We start from the raw sequence: 21675 nt of genomic DNA, 5'->3' as shown, positions 1-21675 counted from the left end.
AGACATAAGCGGCTTATCTATCTATCAGCACATAAAAAGATGCCAAAACAGAAATAAAGCTGCTGTAAGTAAAATATACAACTTTTTTGTAGAACATATAACTTCATCACTGTCAACACAAATTACATGTTGTTACACTGTACATATAAAAGAGAGTCAAAACACTTTCATTATTTAGTGTAGGCTGCAACTATCAGTGATTTTTCGTTATCAATTCTCATTCGATTATTTTGTAGTAAAAGTAGCAATGCAGAGGTTTCGTAGTGTTAACCAGTAGTGCCCAACATGAACCAGCCATAGCAAATTCTCAAAGTACAAACACCTACAGCAATGTGTCAGTGCCTGTTTGACTCCGGTTTAAATGGAAAGTTCATTTCCTCCACACGAAACCACTTACCATGTTGGGGACGGTCTGATCATGACCTGATTAGTCATGAGCTTAATCTTCTAAATCCAACCACCATCATTACAGTCCTTTAAGCAGGAGGACAAGGCAGGCCCTGCCATGTGGATGCTACGACACTTCTTAAAACACGTTGGCAAGACCTCACAAACAAAACACTACTGACCTCACAAACTTGTGATTGTTAAATGATGATTGTTAAATACGAGTGCTCAAATTCCAGCACAGACAACAGATTATTCAAAATGATGTGATATACGATGACATACAGCATACAAAATTATTCTGTTAGTCAATGAAATTAATTTTTGTTGTATAAATGTAACAGAATGTACCAATATTATGTGATGTCATGCACATAATAATTGTGATATTTCCTATTGATGCACTATATGCTCAAACTATTTTCTGAAAGTCTGATTCAAAAGCTTGAGCTTCAGACAATCAAATGTGGTTGGGATGTTTCAAGATTTTACTGGACAAAGAGGAGCCTTCAGTTGCATAACGCAACAATGGCACTAGTATGTCACCATCTGGACAGAGGACCCTTCAGTTGACATTCTTTTAATGCCTCAAGTTGCTGTGAAATGTTACCAAACTTTAACAACATTCACTGCTACAATGGGGCTTAGCTGTCTTGTCTATCCATGCCATTGCAAAGTGTGTTTGCTTATCAGAGCACTGAAACAAAATATATATTTTTGTCTACCACTTGACATGAAGAGCCACACTGTTTAGAACAGGTCAAACTCAACTATAATAAAAATTAAATTAAATCTAAATTAAAAAATGCTAATTATTCAAAGTAGATGAGCAGCTCTTTTCACAGAAAGCTTAATGGGGAATGCATCTTTAAATGTCTCTGTATTCAACCCTGGGTTAGGGTTGTGACAGCTACTGAGAAAGTATGGTGAAGTGTAGTATTTTTTTTATTAGTAGTGCTGCAAAAGCACTGTATGAAATGTATGCACCATAATTCTGATTAGTCTTCATGGCAAATTGCAGTTGTTTTTTTTTTATTATCTATACAATGGTAATGACACATCATTACACAATCAACACCTATGGTTGTTTTGGTGTGTTGTGATGTAATAAAGATGTACAAAATAATATAATTTCATGCTCTATATATATCAAACAGAGGAAGAGGGTGTGTGTAAAAATCTATACACAACATAATGTAGATTAATTAACAAAGCTGCATTTCTGCAACATGTAGCCTCTTTGTGCTGATGCATTGCCCATAAGCCTATCCTCTGCATCATTTCCTTATAGCCATCCACAGTCGTGTTGCTCCACGTCCATGGAATGTCTAGATAAGCAAGGAAGCGCTTTTACTTCCGTTTCCCATCTACAGCCATCACCCCAAAATGCACTCTCAGCTCAATCACACACAGAAAATAAGTTCTTTCTATCTCATTTCACGCTCCAGAAAACCAACAGTATTTGGAGTAAGGGTTTTTCTGAATCAAAAGTAATGATGAAAACTGTCAGAGAGATGTTCTGGGGAGAAGAAACATTTTTACCTCTGACCATGTACTACGCAGAATTAATTTCTAGCTAAATTCAAACATTTAAGACAACATGTTCATAGACAGTTCATTTAACTAAACTCTGGAGACAGAACTGAGTAGACAAATCCAGTGATTGGGCATTAACAGGAGACAAGGCTCCATTTGTGATAGTTCTGTCATCTACAGTAGCAACATATTTGCAACCTACACCCAGTTTAGAGACATCATTACTAAGACATGAAGGGAAACCTACAGTTTTGTAGTGCTGAATTAATGGCAAAAAAAAGAAAAACACCTTATGATTATGTGGTTGTAGTCACTGAGACCTGGTGAAGTGGGTTACAACGTCAATGATTAGTTGCTAATCAAATCTATAGAAAATTAACCTAGATATACCATATTGATTATATTATCAGCGTCGCTGGTTCCACTTTCTAAAATGTAAGGATTTGATGCTTTTCTTTATCATATATGAGTACACTGAAAATATTTGGTTTTTGGACTGATGGTTGAATATGGAAAGCGATTTGAATACATCACCTTGAGCTGTGGAAAATTAGGGATCCAATGACTCCCACTAGTAGTTAAACTGATTCTGCAGTTGAGAAGATATGTAGTATAATAGTAGTAAAGTGTTTTCATCAGTATCAACTGAGCAAATTAAAAACTTTGTACTATTATTACATATCACTGACTTAAATTGCTGGATCGGGTATCAGTGACAAGGGGGCCGATTCAATTCAATTTTATTTATATTGCGTCAACTCATAACAAAAGCTATTTCATTGCACTTGGCAATATCTGCAAAGCCAGTGTTTCGAGGGGTGGCGGTAGCACTGCAAAAACACAACCAACTCAATCAAGCACCTCCAGAAGCATCATGCCAAAGGACACGATTCCCAGTCTCTTCCTCACAAGGAGGAATATAGCTTATTAATTTTAGACTGGTATCGGATCGGTACTCAGTATCGGCAGATACCCAAAGCCCAGGTATTGGTATCAGGACTGAAAAAGTCAGATTGGTGCATGAGGTCAATTTTTGAGAAATCTAGGTCTTTTCATTTAGGTATAGTTTGGCTAGCACTTTTTATGGTCCAACAAATAAGGCGTGCAAACACAGTTACAGTGCCTGTCATTATCATATGAATAGTATTGGCGGATTATTCAACTCAGCTCATGATTCCCTCTTGCTTTAAAAGAGTTGTGAGGTCCTTTATGAAGTGTGAGCACGATGGCATTGTGACAAGCTTCAGATTTAGTCACCTGCAACAAACAACAATGAACAACATGCTAAATTCCAGCAGGCTCCAGGGCTTTTTGTAGCTGAATATGTGCTGTGACCTTTAGGGGCGGTGGCGAGTGAAAAAGTCAAATTTCTACTGCAGGGATCAATACGAGTATCACGAATAAAGCAGTGACTATCATCTGTCCTGACATGAGTCGAGCCAGGAAGAGCAATGCAGGGCCATCTAGAGAGAGGTTTACAGGACCGCAGTAATCCCGCTATCTGTGTGCCCTGCTCTGTGAGATCTGAGAGGGATGAAGAAAATAAACTTGAGATTTAGACACCTAATATGTCACGCAGCGCTCCAAAACCCCAAGCCATGCCCAGACCGATGAAAGATAAGAACAAGAAAACAATCAGAGATCAGTTTGAATGTTTGCTGCTTTTAGTGCACTCTAAAGCCACGCTGACATTAATGGCATCACTCATCACAAACATGTAATACGATGAAGCATGATGGTAACTGTGCCTCAATAGGGGTGGAAAGACATTCATGTTTGTGTTTGTCACCACATCCAAGCCGCCCACAACATCACATCATCGACCAGCACTCTACAGTGAACCAAGTTTGATGATCTCCCCTCTGTGTTGCATAATTTAAGTGGGCCAACAAAAGCAGACTCATGTCCCAAGATTATATTACAGGGTCTTCAAGGACAACTATTGTCTGAATTTACAACTGGCTAATAATGCATATCGATCAGCACAGCAGTTTTTTTGACTATTTACCTGGGTGTGCATTAGCAGGATAAATGGATGTAGATCTTTGGTGACATCTGGAAGCAGAGAGCAGCACATCTCTTTAAAGTTGGCCTATCTGTTTTTTTTTTTAAAACAACACTAACTGGACAGAGCCAGTTTATCCTGAGCTGCACACATTACATCATCTAGGTAGAGCCGGGTATCAAGCTGCAATTCTTTTTAAGTACTGACTGACTTGTGCCCATATTGGGAATTGTTGAGAGCTGGAAGTTTTCTACTTATTGCCTGGTGTAAACCATAATTTGGTGACTTTGTACTGTATTATTATTAAAGAGACAAAATCCTCCTACAGTTTTTGTGTCAAGACAACACTGATGCATTTTAGATGTTTGTCTTAAGAAAGGTGTAAAACATGTTTATGCTCTATTGAGCTGTAACAGAAAGTTTCATTTTGGTATTGGAACTAAAAATCAGGTGTTATGTTGACACTGGGATCTGTAAATTTTGAATGATACCTAGCAGTATACTTCCAGAAAAATAAAAGAACCAACATCTAATAGGGCTAATAACAGAGAATGAACATGCGATATATGGTGGTGATTATCAAGAACCAATCATTAAAACTATACATGAGTCACAGGCCTTAAAACCACACATTAGCCTGGCGACTGCTTTAATTTGTAATGCATTTTGTGCTTGAATGTCTCAGCTAACTAAATGAGTTAGAAGGAGAAATTATCAGCTTTACTCCAAACTGTCAATATAAATGACGTGTGACCAAAGAGACAATCCAACATACTGAGCATCAAAGTGAGTTTGGACTCTGCTTATCCCCTCTCGCTCTATCACAGTATAAGGCACATAAACTCTGCAAAGATTTCATGTAAATGGGGACGCCTTCAGCAGGAAGGATCTTCTGGCTGGGCCAAGAAATACATCAGAAAATCAATTATCACTGCTGATCACAGCAACATCTATTCAAGAAAGCATGTCAGTGACAAACTATAAATGCATGGAGCCTCCCAGTCCCCTCTGCTGCTCTACAATTTGTGTGATTCGAGGGATATTTTAAACAACTGCAAAGTCACTGGCTGACCTTCAGTTGATAAAAGGAGGCAGAGTGATATTGTGGAGCCCTCCTGTAAGGTTAAGTGAGAGAAGTTGGCTAACTTTCAATTAGTTGACATCTCAACATGATGCGTGAAATATAAACGAGGAATGTGATCATGCTCATCAATACTAATCTAATATCTAAACGGACGGTAAGGGAATTCACGAAGCTCATTTTTTTTTTAAAAGGTGAAAATGTCAGTGACGCATTACGTTTACATCATCAAAGCCAGTTACAGAGTTGCCTGTTGTATTACTCCACTACAGCATCCATGTTTCAGGGGTCCGAGATCCTCATAATGCCGCTGTGATGCTGGGACGTGCATGTTTCGATGCACGGTCGGGGGGGTCATCTCGTCCCTGTCTCAGACTAGCAGCAGCTAGCTAAGTCAGCGGTGGCTCGGTGGTCTGACTGGTCCTCGGTGATTCACTCATGATGCAAATAACGTTACAAAAGGATGAGATGCTGGGGTCTCCGTCGGGCTGAGCAGCTAAACGGCGCACCAAAAACAGGGGGCCCGCGCGCATTTACTGCAACATACCTCTGTTATGACACGATAGTTTGCTCTATGTATGCAAGACCGGCGTTAAAGAGAGAGAGAGAGAGAAAAGCTAATAGCCTTACCACAGATGCGGCGTAATGACCATGTCTTTAACAGTTCTTGGCGCAGGAAACAATTGAGGGGGGGTCCTTGACTCCCAGCTGCTCAAAGACAGACGGCTTCCATGAGGGTTCACATCGAACACATGTATGTCCTCTTACTGAAGACGGTGGCTAAAACATTATGGGAAGTCAAAGAAAAAGTGCTGTGTTTGCCCGTTTCCTTGAATGCAGGGTTGTGTGATGCTCAGCTCAGCTCAACTGCACTCCGCTCGCTCCTCCCTGCAGCAAGATTGGCTTTGAGCGGCAAGAAATCGCTGGAGTGGATCAAACGATGGCGGACAGCGGGCTGATCACAAAACCCGGCAATGGACTCACATGAGCGCCCGGAAACAGTCCCAGAGACCTCCCTTGCCTTAAGATACTATGGAATCGAACTACTTTAACACTTCAGTTAATAGCCCGGGTTTTTATTTGCTTCAATCACTGAACTCACAATGCCTATGTCTGGGACAGGAGTCTACATGGCACAAAACTCTTGTGGATGGGAAATAGGCTACTTTGTTTATTTCAACCAGTTTAGCCTACTATACCAAATCTGAATTGTTTACGTTAAATTAACGGAATGATAGAATCTGGTCTTAACGATGTGAAGCATCTCCATATATTTAGAAAAGCTTTAATATTTATTATATTACATTATTATATTACATTAGGCCTACATATTTGTAAGCAGAACTAGTTGAAGTGGGCGATCTGGTGGACTTTAAGAGGTTTTATACATAGAACTTCTATAAAAAAAACGACCAGGCATTTAATTGAGAGCTGCCTTTATTTGTCAAAATGTGCATTCAGACTAAACGCATCGTTAACCTTTGTGACACTTGACTCGTGTGAGTTTGATCACTGACTGCTCACCTGGTGTTCCCATGCAACGGCAGTAAAACGCGAGGACTAGGCCGCACTGTAAAAATACTAGTAAACGTCCTGCATTGAAGATGTTGCTTAAATGGCCTATGTAAATATAATCAGGAATATGTATTCATTCATTAACTATTTTGTGTAGGGTTAGGGTTAGAGTTAGGGTTTGCAACTGATGATTATTTTCATAATACATTCATATGCTGATTATTTTCTCAGTTAATCAATTGGTTTGAAAAATTCTAAAAATAGTGAGAAATGTTGTTATAATTACCCAAAGCCCAAAGCGACACCTTAACAATGCTTCGTCCACAATTCAAAATGATTAAAAATAAATTTAAATGATCATGATATTCTGAAATGGGCCATTCTGCATAATGCATTTGTCTTTTTTTTACACAGCTCAAGTAAGAGTTTGAATGTAGATCTTTTACTTGTGACAGCAATTTGTAGTTTAAGACTTTATATCTAAAAATGATCAATTTATAAAATATGATGCGTTATTATACATTAAACTAACCAAAAGTGCAAAATAAGTTAAAATGAGGTCCAAGAAACTAACAAACAAAAACAATTCTGCATAAATCTGAAAAGGGTCATTTAGCAAAATGAGTAGGCTTCTTAGTTTTGATACTTTGACTTAATTTTGCTGCCAGTACTTATTTGCATTTGCTTGAGTATATCTTGAGTATATTTTTGAATGCATATGCTTTACATAGTAGTAGTAGTATTACTGCTGTTAATTAAAGGATAGCCTATTCTTCTACCACTGCAGCTCAGAAAAGTTAAAAGTACAACTACAAAGAGCTTACACAACAGAGAAACAAATAAAATTACTAAAACTAAGTAGATTTACTGAAGTGCTACAGCAGTATACGTACAATTTGGATGTACTGTACTAGTACTTTGAGTGTTTACATTTTTTTGGTAAGCTATTATTCTTCTATTCCATATCAGCGCAAAATATTCCACATTTTACTCTACTTACAGCTGATATTTACAAGTTATATTACAGATTCTGGGTCTGCCATCACTACACACAAAGCAATCTCTGTCCCAGCTGTTCTCATCTGTGACACCACGATGGTGGAACAAGCTACCACATGCCATCAGAGCAGGATCGTCCCTCTCTAACTTCAAGAAGCTCTTGAAAAGTGTTCTCTTCCGAGAAACACTTTCTCTTATAATACCTCTAACATGCACCTCTAACATCCACTTCCTGTGCACATCTTCTTCTATCCCCTTACAATTCTCTTTTATGCACTTTTTGTTAATTCTTACTTCTTTCCCTAGGTATTTACCCTAGTGATGCCATTCGTGCTGTTAACTCTTAGTAGTATTCATTGCTGCCCTTACTAGTATGTATTGCCAATTGTAGATCTTGTGCTGTATTGATTTTTTGTTGATGCTTTTATGTTGTCCCTCAAATGTAAGTCGCTTTGGATAAAAGTGTCTGTCAAATGAGTAAATGTAAATGTAATGTGTTTTTATAAGCTGAACATTGTATAAAGTAGTTAAAATAAGCTTAATATTGACCAACTGTAACTATTGCTTTCATATTATTGTTTCAGTAATTGTATAATCCAATAATGTAATATGTTAAAGTCACATTCTGGATAAGGGACATTCTGCATAATGAAACTACAGTAAAACTTTTGATACTTTTATGCCCCTACAGGCAAATAGGCCACCCACACAGGTGTTTTCACTATTGATCTCTCTGAAGAGTGTGTGGACATAAAGGGTAGTAGACATGAGCTACTTCTAGAGATCTAAACACTTTTCCACTACTAGTAGGCTATATATATACATACATACATACATACATACACACACACACACACACACACATATACATATACACACACACAAAAACACACACACACATCCCCCTCCAAAGGTATTGGAACGGTAAGGCAAATTCCTTTTTAAATTTGTTTTTGTTGTTCACTGAAGATATTTGTGTTTAAGATCAAAAGATGAGTATGAGACAAGAGTTCAGAATTTCAGCTTTTATTTCCTGGTATTCACATCTAGATGTGTTAAAGAACTCAGGACATATCACCGTTTGTATTAGACCACAGCATTCTTAGGTGAGCAAAAGTAATGGAACAAATAATCTTAAAGTAAATACCATTTAATATTTGATGGCATTATCCTTGCTTGCAATAACTGCCTCAAGCCTGCGACCCATCGACATCACTAAACTGTTGCATTCTTCATTTGTGATGCTATTCCAGGCTTTTACCGCAGCTTCTTTTTAGCCTGTCTAAAACCTTCCACTTTTCCCTCTGATGAAGTCCTTTGTTTTGTTGGCAGTGTGCTTTGGGTCATTGCCCTGCTGCATGATAAACTTCCTCCCGATTAGTTTCAATGCATTTCTCCATAAATTGGTAGACAAAATGTTTCTGTACACTTCTGAATTAAAATAATACCTCCACCATGCTTCACAGATGAGCTTGTATGCTTCAGATCATAAGCAGTTCCTTTCTTTCTCCACACTTTGGCCTTTCCATCACTTTGGTAGAGATTAATCTTGGTCTCATCAGTCCATAAGATTGTGGTCCAGAACCTTTGCGGCTCATATCTGTACTTCTTTGCAAATTTCAGTCTGGCCTTCCGATTCTTCCTGCTGATGAATGGTTTGCATCTTGTGGTGTGGCCTCTATATTTCTGCTCTCTGAGTTTTCTTCAAACAGTGGATTGTGATACCTTCACCCCTGCACTGTGGAGGTCGTTGGTGATGTCACTTACTGATGTTTTGGGGGTTTTCTTCACAGCTCTCACAATATTTCTGTCATCAACTACTGTTGTTTTCCTTGGCCGACCTGTTTGACGTTGCTCAGTACATCAGTAGTTTCTTTCTTTTTCAGGACATTCCAAATCGTTGTGCTTGCTATGCCCAATGTTTGTCCAATGGCTCTGGTCAATTTTCCTTCTTCTCTGGTCTTCATGTTGGTTTATCCTCTTTAACAGGAAATGCAGTCTTTATAGGTTTGAACCAAGGATGAAAACTTAAACTAGTCATGCAGAGCTATTTAATGTTTGGACAATCAACCTAAAAGGCAACACCTGGGCAACAAGAAACATCTGTCTGTTCTTTTCTAGTATTTCTCACTTGAAAATGGGTGGGTTCAAACAAAGGGTGGTTATGTCCTGAGTTCTTTAACATGTAGATGTGAATACCACAAAATAAAAGCTGAAATTCTGAACTCTTGTCTCATTCATCTTTTGATACAATACTTTTGGAGGGGACTGTATGTATAGGATCTGTTGATCTGATCCTAGATCTGTTGTTGTTACAAGAAAATTAGCTAATCTAGAGATGCTAGCTCCTGTGCTAGCTACTACTAATATACATCAAGGCCATGTACACGATGTCCTTACTTATACAATAATACAACAATGTCTGATTTTATTATTGTATAAGTAAGCATATCGTGAGCAATGTATAATCCTGAGTCAAATTCCTCATATGTGTACACACGGCTGGCAATAAAGCTGATTCTGATGAGACTTTGCTTCATCCGACTCTCGCGATAAATCGAATGAGAAGTGAGGTGGAGCTGTTACAAATTGCTTAGGTAAGTTACAAAAAAGAAAAAAAATAACGTTACAGTAAAGCTAAAGTTAATAAAGTGGTGGGAAACAACTAAGAACATGTACTGTATGTGCTGTAGGTTTGAAATAGCCTGTGGAATAATAAGCTATAAGTGGTTATCTGCATGCTCTGAAATACAATTAACTTACAACTGCTATTTGGACAAATGTAACAAGGTATGGTGAATGAATTATTAAGGTAAATATCTGAGTGTAATAATGAGAGTAAGTCATCTGTCAATCATTGGTAAAATGGACCCGAGCAACTTTACAGAAGCAGCCAGAAAGAAAACCAGCAAGCCCTGTTTTCCCTCAGTGTCAATGAATGCATCAAACACATACTTGGCCTTGAAAGTTATATGTGTGTACAGCAGCAGGCAGACCAATAATAAGGGATTCAATTACTGTTTCATTTAATGCTTGAATGGGCAAAGTGGCCTACAATGTGTGTGAGTGTGTGTAACTTATGTGATGGTTTGGTGCTCATTAGTGTGTGGTGCTCCCTGTGTCTTGGAATCTGGTGCACTCCTGAGCTTTTCACACACAGTGGGGTTTATGGAAAATATTTTATGTAGCATGCAACAGTAACTTGAGAGGCAGTCTATGGGCAAGGGGTGTCCATAAACTCTTCTCATCTGTCTATGTCTGTCTCAAAAATGGCTGGATGTCAGATTTCATGGCTGGCTTACCCAATCTGACCTCTGACATGCTCCAATTTAAGCTTTTCCTCTGTCTCGCTACTTGTCATTACCAGAATAGACCTTGTCATGGTTAACCATTTTCATTTCAAAGCCTTCTACTGGGAGAGAGACTGTATAAATGATGTGTGGGAAATCAAAAGACAATCCATGAATTCAAATGTTAAAAGTTCACTTTTGAAGGTGAAATCCCATTTTCTCTATTCCAGCAGTATGACATAACATACACTTTGCTGTTTGCTGATATGCATGACCATGAAAATGCAGATAATATGTATTACATGCGCTGACACTGGTAGAGAGATTTTTAATCCCAGCCACTGTAATTCGAATCTATTATTTTTTATGATTATGCTGCAGTGACAGTAGGAAAAAAACACGATATGTTATACTCTGGTTGCTATCCATTGGAGGTGGTCGATGAAATGTGAATAGTTATATTTTAAGTTGCTGGTGATGGGATCAGAAAGAAGCGGTTTCTCTGTGGGACATGTTTTGCATTGCGCAATTTGATAACAGACGAAGATGATGAAACAGGTCAGCTGACTGATGACGTTTCAGCGGGGACAAGTTCACGTAAAAGACAGAAAGCATCTACGTGAAGCTGAGCCGGCAGGAGGACAAAAGCCGAGGATTTAAGTGTAAAGAAGTAGGTTGAATAAAGAAAAGGTAAGAAGTTCAACATCAACATCAACATGTCGAGCTTTTCAGTTCGTGGCTCTTTTTGTACTATCTTTAGCGACTTTAATCTGTACGTGCCGGTTCCTTTCTTGTACAACGTGGTCCACAGCCGGTGTTCCCCTGTTTCCGGGAGAGTTCCCTGGTTGTTTTTTATATAAGCTGAATCGCATGTTTACTGTGAAAACAAATCCCCATCTAACTCTCATTCGATACTTTTTATATATCGCATAGGTTTTTGACTAATGTTGGTGTCTAACATTATTTGACTGTTGTGTTTTAATTATTTATATTTTGTTGCTGGAATTCATCATGTAACAGCGATCGTAAACGTGTATAAGTGCTGCTTGTGTTTTATCATAGGTACTATGTTATTTAAGAAAAGTTACCTAAGTCGGTTTTGTAACAGTGCTAGGGGCACATTGTTGCGCAACTTGTAACCTACTCCCCCTTGTGGCTGAATGAGGATATCGTTTCTTTTTCTATTAATCAAAAGCAGCCACATAATGTAAAACAAATAATAAAGCAATTAAGACCAATTGTCCTGTCTGTATTGTTTTCCTCCAGAGAAACCATGCCTGGAGACATCGACAAAGGCAAGAAAACATTTGTGCAGAAGTGTGCCCAATGCCATACTGTGGAGAATGGTGGAAAGCATAAAGTTGGGCCCAACCTTTGGGGTCTGTTCGGACGCAAAACAGGCCAGGCAGAGGGCTTCTCCTATACTGATGCCAACAAAAGCAAAGGTAAATACTGCACATGTGTATTTAGCTACAGTATTCGAACTGTCCAAAGCATCATGCTGTGTGGATCAAACATTATTCTCCTGTGTGTCTGCCCACTTTAATTCCAGGCATTACCTGGGATGAGGACACCCTGATGGTTTATTTGGAGAACCCCAAGAAATACATTCCAGGAACAAAGATGATCTTCGCTGGCATCAAAAAGAAGAATGAACGAGCTGATCTCATTGCATATCTTAAGTCTGCAACTTCATAAAAAACTCTTCATCTGTACAGCTTTGCCAATTTTTGAGTCCATACAAACTGCTCAAGAAGTCAGTACTCGTCTTTCTCATAAATCAGGTAGAACTGCAAGTGTGCCAAGAGTGATGTTGGCATGATATGTTTGTCACAGCTTTACCTCTGTTTCTGATATGATCCTCTAGTGGATATGTAATATCCCCTGGTTTAACAGGTTACTTTTACAGGTTATTAAACCATATACTGTGTATTCAGAATGTAGACATGAAAAGCTGTGTTTATGTTTGCTAATTATCTGTCATCCAATATTGTCTGAGAAGTGTCTTGGTTTATAATCAAGTTGTCTTAATTTTCTGTTTTCAAACATGAATATCTGCTTCCAATTTGATGATACCTCAACTGTATTTTATTGTGTCATATTTTTTAATTTGCAAGTTAAATAAAACTGACACTAAATATTATTTTTTGCAATTCGTTTGATTATGTTCCTAGATATGAATGTATTGGATTTCATATTAAAGAGCAACTACAGGGTGTGGATGATCATGTCAGGCTATAATTATGTTTCTGTTTCAACAGTTTTGGCTCATGTCGATTGGTGAACCTTAAGTAATGGGTCTTATATTTTCCCCACTGAGTGGAAGTGGATAAATATTACTTTTTCAAAGTAATCTGGCTAAGTTGACACCAGTTACAGTTTCAATCACCAGACCAGGGATGTCTATGATAGGAGACAACAGCGAAGACTGCTAAATTATATCCAGTGGTGCGATGTAACTCGGTACTCGAGCGCTAAACACTTTTGACACACGTGTAAGCTAAATATAGAGTATTTTCATTTAATGCTACTTTATACTTATACTACACTACATTTCAGAAGTAATTTTTGTACTTTTTACTTATTTGACAACTAGTTTTCTCATAAAAACACATGATGTTCTTATGTGATATGATGCAGTACGGTGCTACTTATTTAGTGGTATGCAAGGTATCTAAAATTGGCTCCACGTTGATGAACTACAACATTAAAAAATTCCTACACACATATGTTGTTGATAAACACATAATTTTCTTTGATAAAGTAACACTTGAGAGGTGCCTTTCTTTGGGTACTTGAGCACTTTTACCTTTGATTCAACATTTGAATTCAGGACCTTTACTTGAAATGTATTTTTAAACTATGATATTCTACATTTGCTTAAGTGAAGTATTTCAGTACTTCTTGCACCACTACTAATATCCGTCATAATTGGGCTATTTCTATATTCCCACTCCAAATTGTGGAGTATAGCTCCCTCTAGCGTTCATATGACACATCTGCATACAAATTCTAGTGAATTTGTATGCAGATGTGTCATATGAACATAATAATGTATAAAGGGATTTGATTTTCTGACAACCTCCTTCTGCTCCCCAAAAAGCCGTTGTTACATGATAACAAGGTTTAGACCTACCACTGCAGATTCCACATTTGCCAACGTTTAGGGGGGTTGTGAAATAGATGTATTGTCAAAGTGGGCCTATCTATATGCTATGAAACACATTTTCATTCACTGAAAACTCTTGTCAGCCAGCAGTAACCTACCATCGCCAAAGCCCTGTCAGGGAATGCATAGGAATTTGGTATTTTTGACGCTTCTGAAGCATAATTTCATTAAATTAAAATCTATCGCCCACATGGGGCCGTTGCTTTTATGCGCCTGTTAAATCTGGAGTATAGCACTGAATCATTGCTGAAAATAATGTCCATCAATGGGCAAACATCCACCACGACAGTCCACCGTTTTTACATCTTAATATAGGCTAGCTTGCAATAGGCTATGCATCATATATTCTGCGTGAAGATGACAGCTGAATTCTCCTTAATTATCATCATCCTCAGCATCATCAGTCGCTCTAAGGAGGGCAACCGGTTCAAATGGCCAGAGGGCTGACTGCTGAAGCAACCCTGAGCTCCCCGTCTATGTGACGAAGCGAGCGTCAGCGGGACCGAGCCAACCACAGCCAGCGTCATTTGCACACAAGAAGACCCAATACGACGGCGATGCTCGGTAGTGGCTCTCTGTGAGATTTCCAATCCCTGTGATACTCTGCGCGAGCCTCAATTTGCTTCCACGCTGCTTTTCTTAGATTTGCTTTAATGTTCTTAAATGAATATGCTGGTGCGCAAAGGGAGTCTCCATCCTTCACAGAGTGGAAGCTGGATATGTAGCCAGAACCCCAGAGGTGTTTCCTGCATAATGCATCGAGGAAGTTATGGTATGCACATGATTCTCTACTTTAATTCTCAGTAAAAACATCATAGATGGTATTTCTCTGCGGGACTTCATGGATTTGGTTCACTGAGGGCCATCTGAAGAACTGACATGGCAGTGCCAAATATGGTGTTCTCTGACGTGGAAAGTTTTCTGGACTCGCATCCTGAGTTATTTGAGGACTACCTGAACAGAAAGGGGAATTATAGCATGGTGGAGAAATGGCTCAAGAATCATCAGGCGAGCAAAAGTCCGGCGGCTGCAGCTCGCGCCGAGCCGAGAGAGGAGAAGAGCAACGCGTGCAAGGACAGCTGGGCAAGCAAATGCGATGGTCTGCAAAGGAGAGCCTCGCAGAAGGAGCTGCGCAAAACTTTCGCCAGATCAAAGGCCATTAATGTCAACAGGACATACGACGAACATGTTAATTCCAGGGCCCAGGAGCCCCTGACGAGCATGAGGAGGAGAGCTCTGCTGAGGAAAGCGAGCTCTCTGCCCCCGACCACTGCGCACATACTGAGCGCACTGCTGGAGTCCAGAGTCAACATCCCCCAGTACCCGTCCACAGCAGTGGATTTTAAATATTACCTCAAACAACACAATGAAAGAGAGTTCTTCCTGGAGCTTGTCAAAGACATATCTAACGACCTGGATCTAACGAGTCTGAGCTACAAAATCCTTGTGTTTGTTTGTATTATGGTCGATGCAGACCGGTGCTCCTTGTTTTTAGTGGAGGGAACGGGCAATAAGAAGACACTAGTGTCCAAATTCTTTGACGTGCACGCGGGTACCACAGTTTTACCCTCAAAGAATTCAGATGAAGTTCAAGTGCCGTGGGGGAAAGGAATCATTGGATATGTGGCTGAACACGGAGAGACAGTGAACATTCCTGACGCTTATCAGGTGCCCGCTCCTCTTTGTGCATGCGTGCGCGTGTGCGTTTGCATGCGTCACAGAAAAGTGTGTGTGTGTGTGTGTGTGTGTGTGTGTCGGGGTGTCGTTTTCTTTTAGCCTGTCATTTTATCTGACACAATTAATTGATCATTAATCAAACTGTGTAACAGAGCTGAGAGCAGGGGAACCAACACCTACAGTCAGCTGAACCAAAGCATGTGTCAAACCACAGATTCACACCAAACATCACTGAGTAATAAAAATAAGGCAATATGTTTTTGCAGTCCCACTGTGTTTACCTTGATTTTAAGTAAGAAAATAAGATGATATTAGACTGTATTAAAGCAGCAAGAACAGCAAATTGCTTAATGATGCCAGTAGCCCCAATTCAAAAGTTTGAGCAGGTTTCTTCTTGGTTGTCCAAACATTTACATTAGAAATGAGTAATAGAAATGAACAGTTACATTGCTTTAATGTACAAATACAGTGGCCATCTGATCTGAGCACCACTTCTTCAAGTCATACAAAAGTCCAGTTTTAATTTTACTGAGCAATTCGGAAATTAAGCAGTTGTCTATAACATTGCCGTCATTGTAGACCTTTTGTGCTTGTAAGACATGGAGTCCTGCTGAGTTGTACATTTTACTGCACCTGTCACCTGAAAGTAAAAAGGGAAAGAAGTGCTTACATTGTGTCTTTATTTTGTACTATCCCCCGGGTTGCAGGATCGTCGGTTCAGTGATGAAATTGACAAACTGACAGGGTACAAAACCAAGTCACTCTTGTGCATGCCCATTCGCAACAGTGACGGAGAGATCATTGGAGTTGCTCAGGCCATCAACAAGTCCTCAAGTGGCGATCTCTTCACTGAAGATGATGAAAAGGTAATTTCATTATTATAGTTGTGAGTATAAAAACTGGGTGTTTTTGTTTGTTTGTTTCATTGGGGTGTCTGAATCAAACAACTTTTCCAAGCACAAAACAGAGGAAAATACTTTTTGGGGCAGGTGGTCATGGTCACATTAGTGGTCCTCTGACTGGCTTGACAAGGAAAAATGTCAGACAGCTGAAATTTGAACATTAGTTTTCACAACTGGTTTAAAAATACTGTAATACATTTGGTTATACACTGACCTTTTGCGCCATCATCAGGTCAAAATTTCAAGTTGTTCAATATTTTGTTTAATGAACCTGCAAATTCCTGTCAATCTAATTTGCAGATGTTAGCATACTAATACACTAAACTAAGATTGTGAACATGGTGAACATTAGTTGCTAACTCGCAGCATGTCAACATTGTCATTGTGAGCATGTTGTCATGCAGACCTTAGCATGTAAAGCTTTACAGTGATGCTAGTATGGCTTTAGACTCTTAGTCTAGTTATTATTGCAGCACAATAAAGTATAGTGTAGAGGAAAGAATAGGCCTGAAGTAAAAAGACGTCATGATTCATGTGTGGATTTGTGATTCATTTCAAGGATGTTACTCTGTGTTTCTGTAGGCAAATACTGTTATGTGGTGTTAGTGGTACACAAGCATAGAAGGGCTGTAGTGATGTCATTTTTCATTGCTGTCAATGCTGTCATACTCACGTTTGCAAAAGCAGATATATTAAAAACAGGATGGATTTCTCTGATGTAAAAAAGTTTATTTTCTCACATTTTGGATTTTGTTTGTCTTATTGTCATCTGCAGCATCGAACATGCTATGAAATATTCCATTCATTGATTGGTCAGTTAGAGGAACCTTTTTTTGGCCTGATATTCAGACTCTGTAGCCATTTTGTTTTTACTTCATTATTTGAATTACTATAACATATTTGAGATGTGGAATCTGAGCTTTGTCAGGTGCATTGTCCTTTGGTTGTTTTTAATTTTAATTTTAATTTTTGAATCAGCCCAGCTCAGTCTGACTTGTTGTATAGCCAGGTCATAGCTTGTTGCTCAGCATCATCAAACTTCTCTAAGGCAGTATATCTTCCAAAGGCCAGGACCCTGTTGTAATGCCACCAGAATCTCTTAACTGGTTAGTGCTTTACTTGTGTGCTTAGTGGGACAGTGTCAGTCTTTAATTTAGTGTCACCATTTGTGTGATTTTTGAATGGTTGCTAAAGTGATAACATTGTCAAACTAGGACTTTTGGCAGAGTTTGAGGGACCCCAGCTGGCTTCTAGGTGTGAATGTATGTGCAGGACAAAAATGGATGGAAAGAAGTTGCTTTGATTTGTCCACAGGGACTGATGCATGCTGATGGATAACTAATATTTATTATTTTACCCCTTTGTGAATCAACTCAGTCTGTAAACAAATCAGTCAAGTTGGCAGTTCAAACACAAAGACACAGATGTTAGTGAACTAATATAATATACAACTATAATATGACAAAGCAGCAGGTGGGGGTGTTACATCTCGCACTGATCCAGTCAGTCTTCTGTTTCTGAATGATTGTTTATTTGACTTACCATCAGAGAGGCATGAGGAGCACGTGTTTAGATCATCGGCTCACTTGAATAGATGTCTCAGAAAGGCGGTGACAAGCCGATAACGCTAACTTGTTTTCAACAAGCTTGTGTTTTTGTTTTTGACTTAGATTTCACTGCAGCAAATGATGCTAGTTTTTGTTATTTATGTTGTATGTGAAGCTAGACTCTATCCATTGTTCAACAGATGCAGATTAGGACTCATTTTTTCTTTCCCATGTTTTTAGTACGTTTCACATTGAATTAACATCACACTAATGCTTGGGATGGCTACAGCTGAATTAGTAATGAAATGCAATGCTAGCAGCAGAAAACACAGTAAGCTCCCTGCACAGCACAGCTGCAGCTCTGGTTTTATGGAACACAGTGTAATAAGAAAACCTATCACACTTTTCAAAGAATTAAATGATACTGCAATAGCAGATGTCATTAGAGACTTTTGTGTACCTTTATTAAAACAAATGTCGTTCTCTATATACTGAAACTTACGGGATATTTTAACCCACTAAATGGCTGGTTTTAAATTCCACACTGCTTTAATTGTGTTATGTTGCTACCCTGCAGGATTGGAGTCCTTTGGGGAGTTTGGATAATGGTTCAACCCACAAATAATTGCATTGTCTCATTATCTTCTGTAGAGGAATATAGCTATTGACTTAATTTAAGTGTATAAGCTGACCTCTTCCTGCTGTCTTTGTATCTTGCGTTATTATCTTGATTTAGCTTTTCATTCACTTTGCGAATCTTTTAATATATTTAATACATTTAACATAAAATGTATTATTCAGGTAGAGATTTTCATGAACTTTCTGTTAATAAGATGCAAGTTCCCCCATGTAGGTTTCATTTGCCAATACAGTTTAACATCTGTGTGAGTGGATTGTCAAATAGCATTCTCCCCTCACCGCTGTGCTTCCCTCTGGCTGCCAAACTCCCTGTCAAATTGGCTTGACGCAATATTATAATAACTACTTTCACACAATTACCCAATCTAAATCTACAGCTAAAGAAGAGAGAAGAAGGTTTCATTTAATTTATGCAGTGTATATACCAAACTGATTCTTTACAAAGTTCTTTCCGTAACAGCAAATTGTCACCCAACTCCACTGAAATCAAGAGAAAATGAAAAAGTAATGACAACGGCATTTGTAATATTAGGTATTTTTTAATATGTGAGTAAAAATAAAATGGAAAAGATAGAGGGGATGATGGAGTGATTAAGGGCTGGGTATTGAGTCTTCAACTTCAACACTGATTTGTTGCTTGTTATCCTGTAAGCATTGTAACTGTAGTTTTTTCCAACTGGGCATAATGCTCACACCATTTTGTATTTACAAGAGAGAGAGAGAGAGAACATTTAGCTTCAAATTGAAAAAAGAAAAGGTCCAAAAACTGTCCCGTGGGTGATGCCAAAGTAGGAGATTCACTCCTACTGCAACAAACCAATATCTGAGACAACTCAAAACAAGAACACATACTGATAATGATTATGGGTTGGCTTTATTGCCTATAGGATAGCATGGATAATTAAGGACATGTGTGTGTTCAACAGATAAAATGTGTACCAGGGTGTAATCAGGGTGTTTTCATGAAGCACAGAACTTCTAGTTTTAAGTGAAGACTAAAATCACAGTAATTTATACCTATGTAGCTCACCACCACTGACCTTCACTGATTTTGTTACACAAAGGAACAAACTATTAAAGACTACTACTAAGTAATTAAAAACACTACACTTAAACACTCTGATACCAGCTGTGTAGTGTACAAAACTAAGTTAACACCCTGGTTCAACTTTCAATTCAATCAAAAGCGGGTTTGATGGTGGCATTGTTCTTGGAGGAAGAACTGAGTTTAGTCCTTGCCTTTGTCTCAGCCTGACCTGTCTAAGCATTACTAACTATGCACTTTCAGTTGTTCAGTTGTAGTTCTTCCAAGTCAAATGCTTAATCTGTGTGCTTTTAAAGTGAAAGGATTATTTGACATTGTATATGCTATTAGGAACTATGCAGAGCCCATTGTCGCTGTTTAATGGAGACATTGCTTTTAACAAGTGCCGCCCTTCAGAAAACTGTTCTGTTTTGGTCATAGATGACACAACAGATTTAGCGTCTCAAATTTATGACTGAGCTACAAAGTTACCCTCATTGATTACAAAGCTGCTTTGTGACATTATGCTCTTCATATTCAAAAACTGCAGTTGTCACAGCTATATCTACTTAGATTGTCCTGAATTGGAAGACTTTGTTGTAAATTATTGACATGAAATACAAACGTCAGTCTTTATTTTTATGCTCTCTCCTGTTCATCTTTTGAAAGACAGGATATATTTATTTATTATTATATATTTTAGGTTTTGTCAGAATTTGTTTACAAAGTACAAGAAAACCTCAAAAGGGTCTGTAGTTTCATAAATCCGGTGTAATTAAGTTTCAAGCATTTATATTGGCCACAAGAATATATCTATCAATAAATAATAAACAATAATAAACATCGTTACTTAGTCGTTGTGACTTTTCTTGGTACCTTTCTTATCCTATCTAGTATATATTAAATGCTACATTTAGTTGTATGAAATTTTGATTTGTAAATCTAAAGGGATGAAACACAATCCTTCATTTTCACCTTATCTGTGAAGTGTCTTTTATTGTATGGCATTCATTTGACTATTTATACAGATAAAAATGATATAAAACAGTGACTTGCTTTACTGTAAAATTTGTTGAGGTGTACAGTAGATTCCTGTTGCATAAATATTTGATGTCACCTTCAAAAGAAGATATCATTGCTAAGTGTATTTGCAAAACTGCTATGTGCTTTGCTGACACAAGCTAGGAGTCCCATATGAGATCAGAGGACATGGAGAGCTTAATTTTTATTCCTTTCTTGGCAAAACAACACTGGCTTCACCTTACCACACATGCAAAGTGAGCACAGCCGTTTAAATCAACTAGCAGTTGTTATTCACGTGGTTAGTGGAGAAAGAAGGTGTGGGCTATGTTAATTTCCCTGGGCTTGCCTCATATGAAATTCCAGTTGTGGGAAAGGAAGTCATTGAGGTTAGAGGCACTGAAGGTCCCTCAGGCCTTGGCCAGTTAGTTTCTTTATTAAAGCACTCTTTACTGGTCACTCCACAGGTCTTTAGGCAAAAATGTCTTGTTTGTACTGCAACCTTGTATAATGGCCTGCCTGACAGAATGTAATTAGAGGGAGCAGTGCTTTTCTTGGGTTTGCCTGTTCCATAGGCAGATCCATAGCCAGATTCTCAAAGTCCTGCTCACTAATGAATCTGCTCTTGCTGGGGCTATTGATGGCCACTGCCTCTCAGGAAGATCATTATTAGAGAATTCCATAGGACAGCTGAAATAGCATTACATGGGCTTATTACTCAGCATCATCTGTTTTCCATGTCTGAAAACAACTGCATAAGGCGCTTGATTATGTATAATGACTGCAAAAAGGGCACAAAGTGAATGTACTCATTAGCATGGCAGAGTAATATTTCATATCACATTATGATTAGGAATGTTATTAATTTAGTGATTTCATTTCAG

The 21675-nt window shown here is 38.5% G+C and overlaps 3 protein-coding genes across 5 annotated transcripts in view; 2 read left to right on the top strand and 1 right to left on the bottom strand.

Moving 5' to 3' along the window:
- Window positions 1–5897, bottom strand: part of osbpl6 (oxysterol binding protein-like 6) — a 44413-nt gene extending 38516 nt beyond the window's left edge. For 2 of the 3 annotated variants that reach the window (XM_038720542.1, XM_038720543.1), the window contains exon 1: window positions 5640–5896. The gene's annotated coding sequence lies outside the window, so the exon portion shown is untranslated. Of the gene's footprint in view, window positions 1–5639 lie in introns of all 3 variants that reach the window. The other variant, XM_038720545.1, reaches the window with a different exon arrangement.
- A 5449-nt stretch (window positions 5898–11346) lies between these two features.
- Window positions 11347–12956, top strand: LOC119904122 (cytochrome c-like). The gene is made up of 3 exons (XM_038720541.1): window positions 11347–11503; window positions 12080–12258; window positions 12366–12956. Exons 2-3 carry the CDS (start codon window positions 12087–12089, stop codon window positions 12509–12511), a joined length of 318 nt encoding a protein of 105 aa, XP_038576469.1. The 5' UTR covers window positions 11347–11503; window positions 12080–12086; the 3' UTR covers window positions 12512–12956.
- Window positions 12957–14547: 1591 nt separating this feature from the next.
- Window positions 14548–21675, top strand: part of pde11a (phosphodiesterase 11a) — a 39660-nt gene continuing 32532 nt past the window's right edge. The window contains exons 1-2 of the mRNA XM_038720601.1: window positions 14548–15650; window positions 16367–16525. Of these exons, the coding sequence (XP_038576529.1) occupies window positions 14862–15650; window positions 16367–16525 (948 nt within the window). The 5' untranslated portion in view covers window positions 14548–14861. The remainder of the gene's footprint in view (window positions 15651–16366; window positions 16526–21675) is intronic.

Source organism: Micropterus salmoides, unplaced genomic scaffold (assembly GCF_014851395.1).
Source record: "Micropterus salmoides isolate LMB-PRFRI ecotype aquatic unplaced genomic scaffold, ASM1485139v1 Ms_hic_scaffold_15, whole genome shotgun sequence".
Classification (NCBI taxonomy): domain Eukaryota; kingdom Metazoa; phylum Chordata; class Actinopteri; order Centrarchiformes; family Centrarchidae; genus Micropterus; species Micropterus salmoides.
The sequence above is the reverse complement of the archived record's forward strand: the minus strand, read 5'-3'. Positions and strand labels throughout refer to the sequence as shown.

What these genes read in the sequence shown, in the direction of transcription:
- LOC119904122 (XM_038720541.1), top strand. Translation starts at nt 12,087, where the DNA reads ATGCCTGGAGACATCGACAAAGGCAAGAAAACATTTGTGCAGAAGTGT. An exon ending in TGATGCCAACAAAAGCAAAG is followed by an intron (nt 12,259 to 12,365) that starts GTAAATACTGCA and finishes CTTTAATTCCAG; the next exon opens with GCATTACCTGGGATGAGGAC.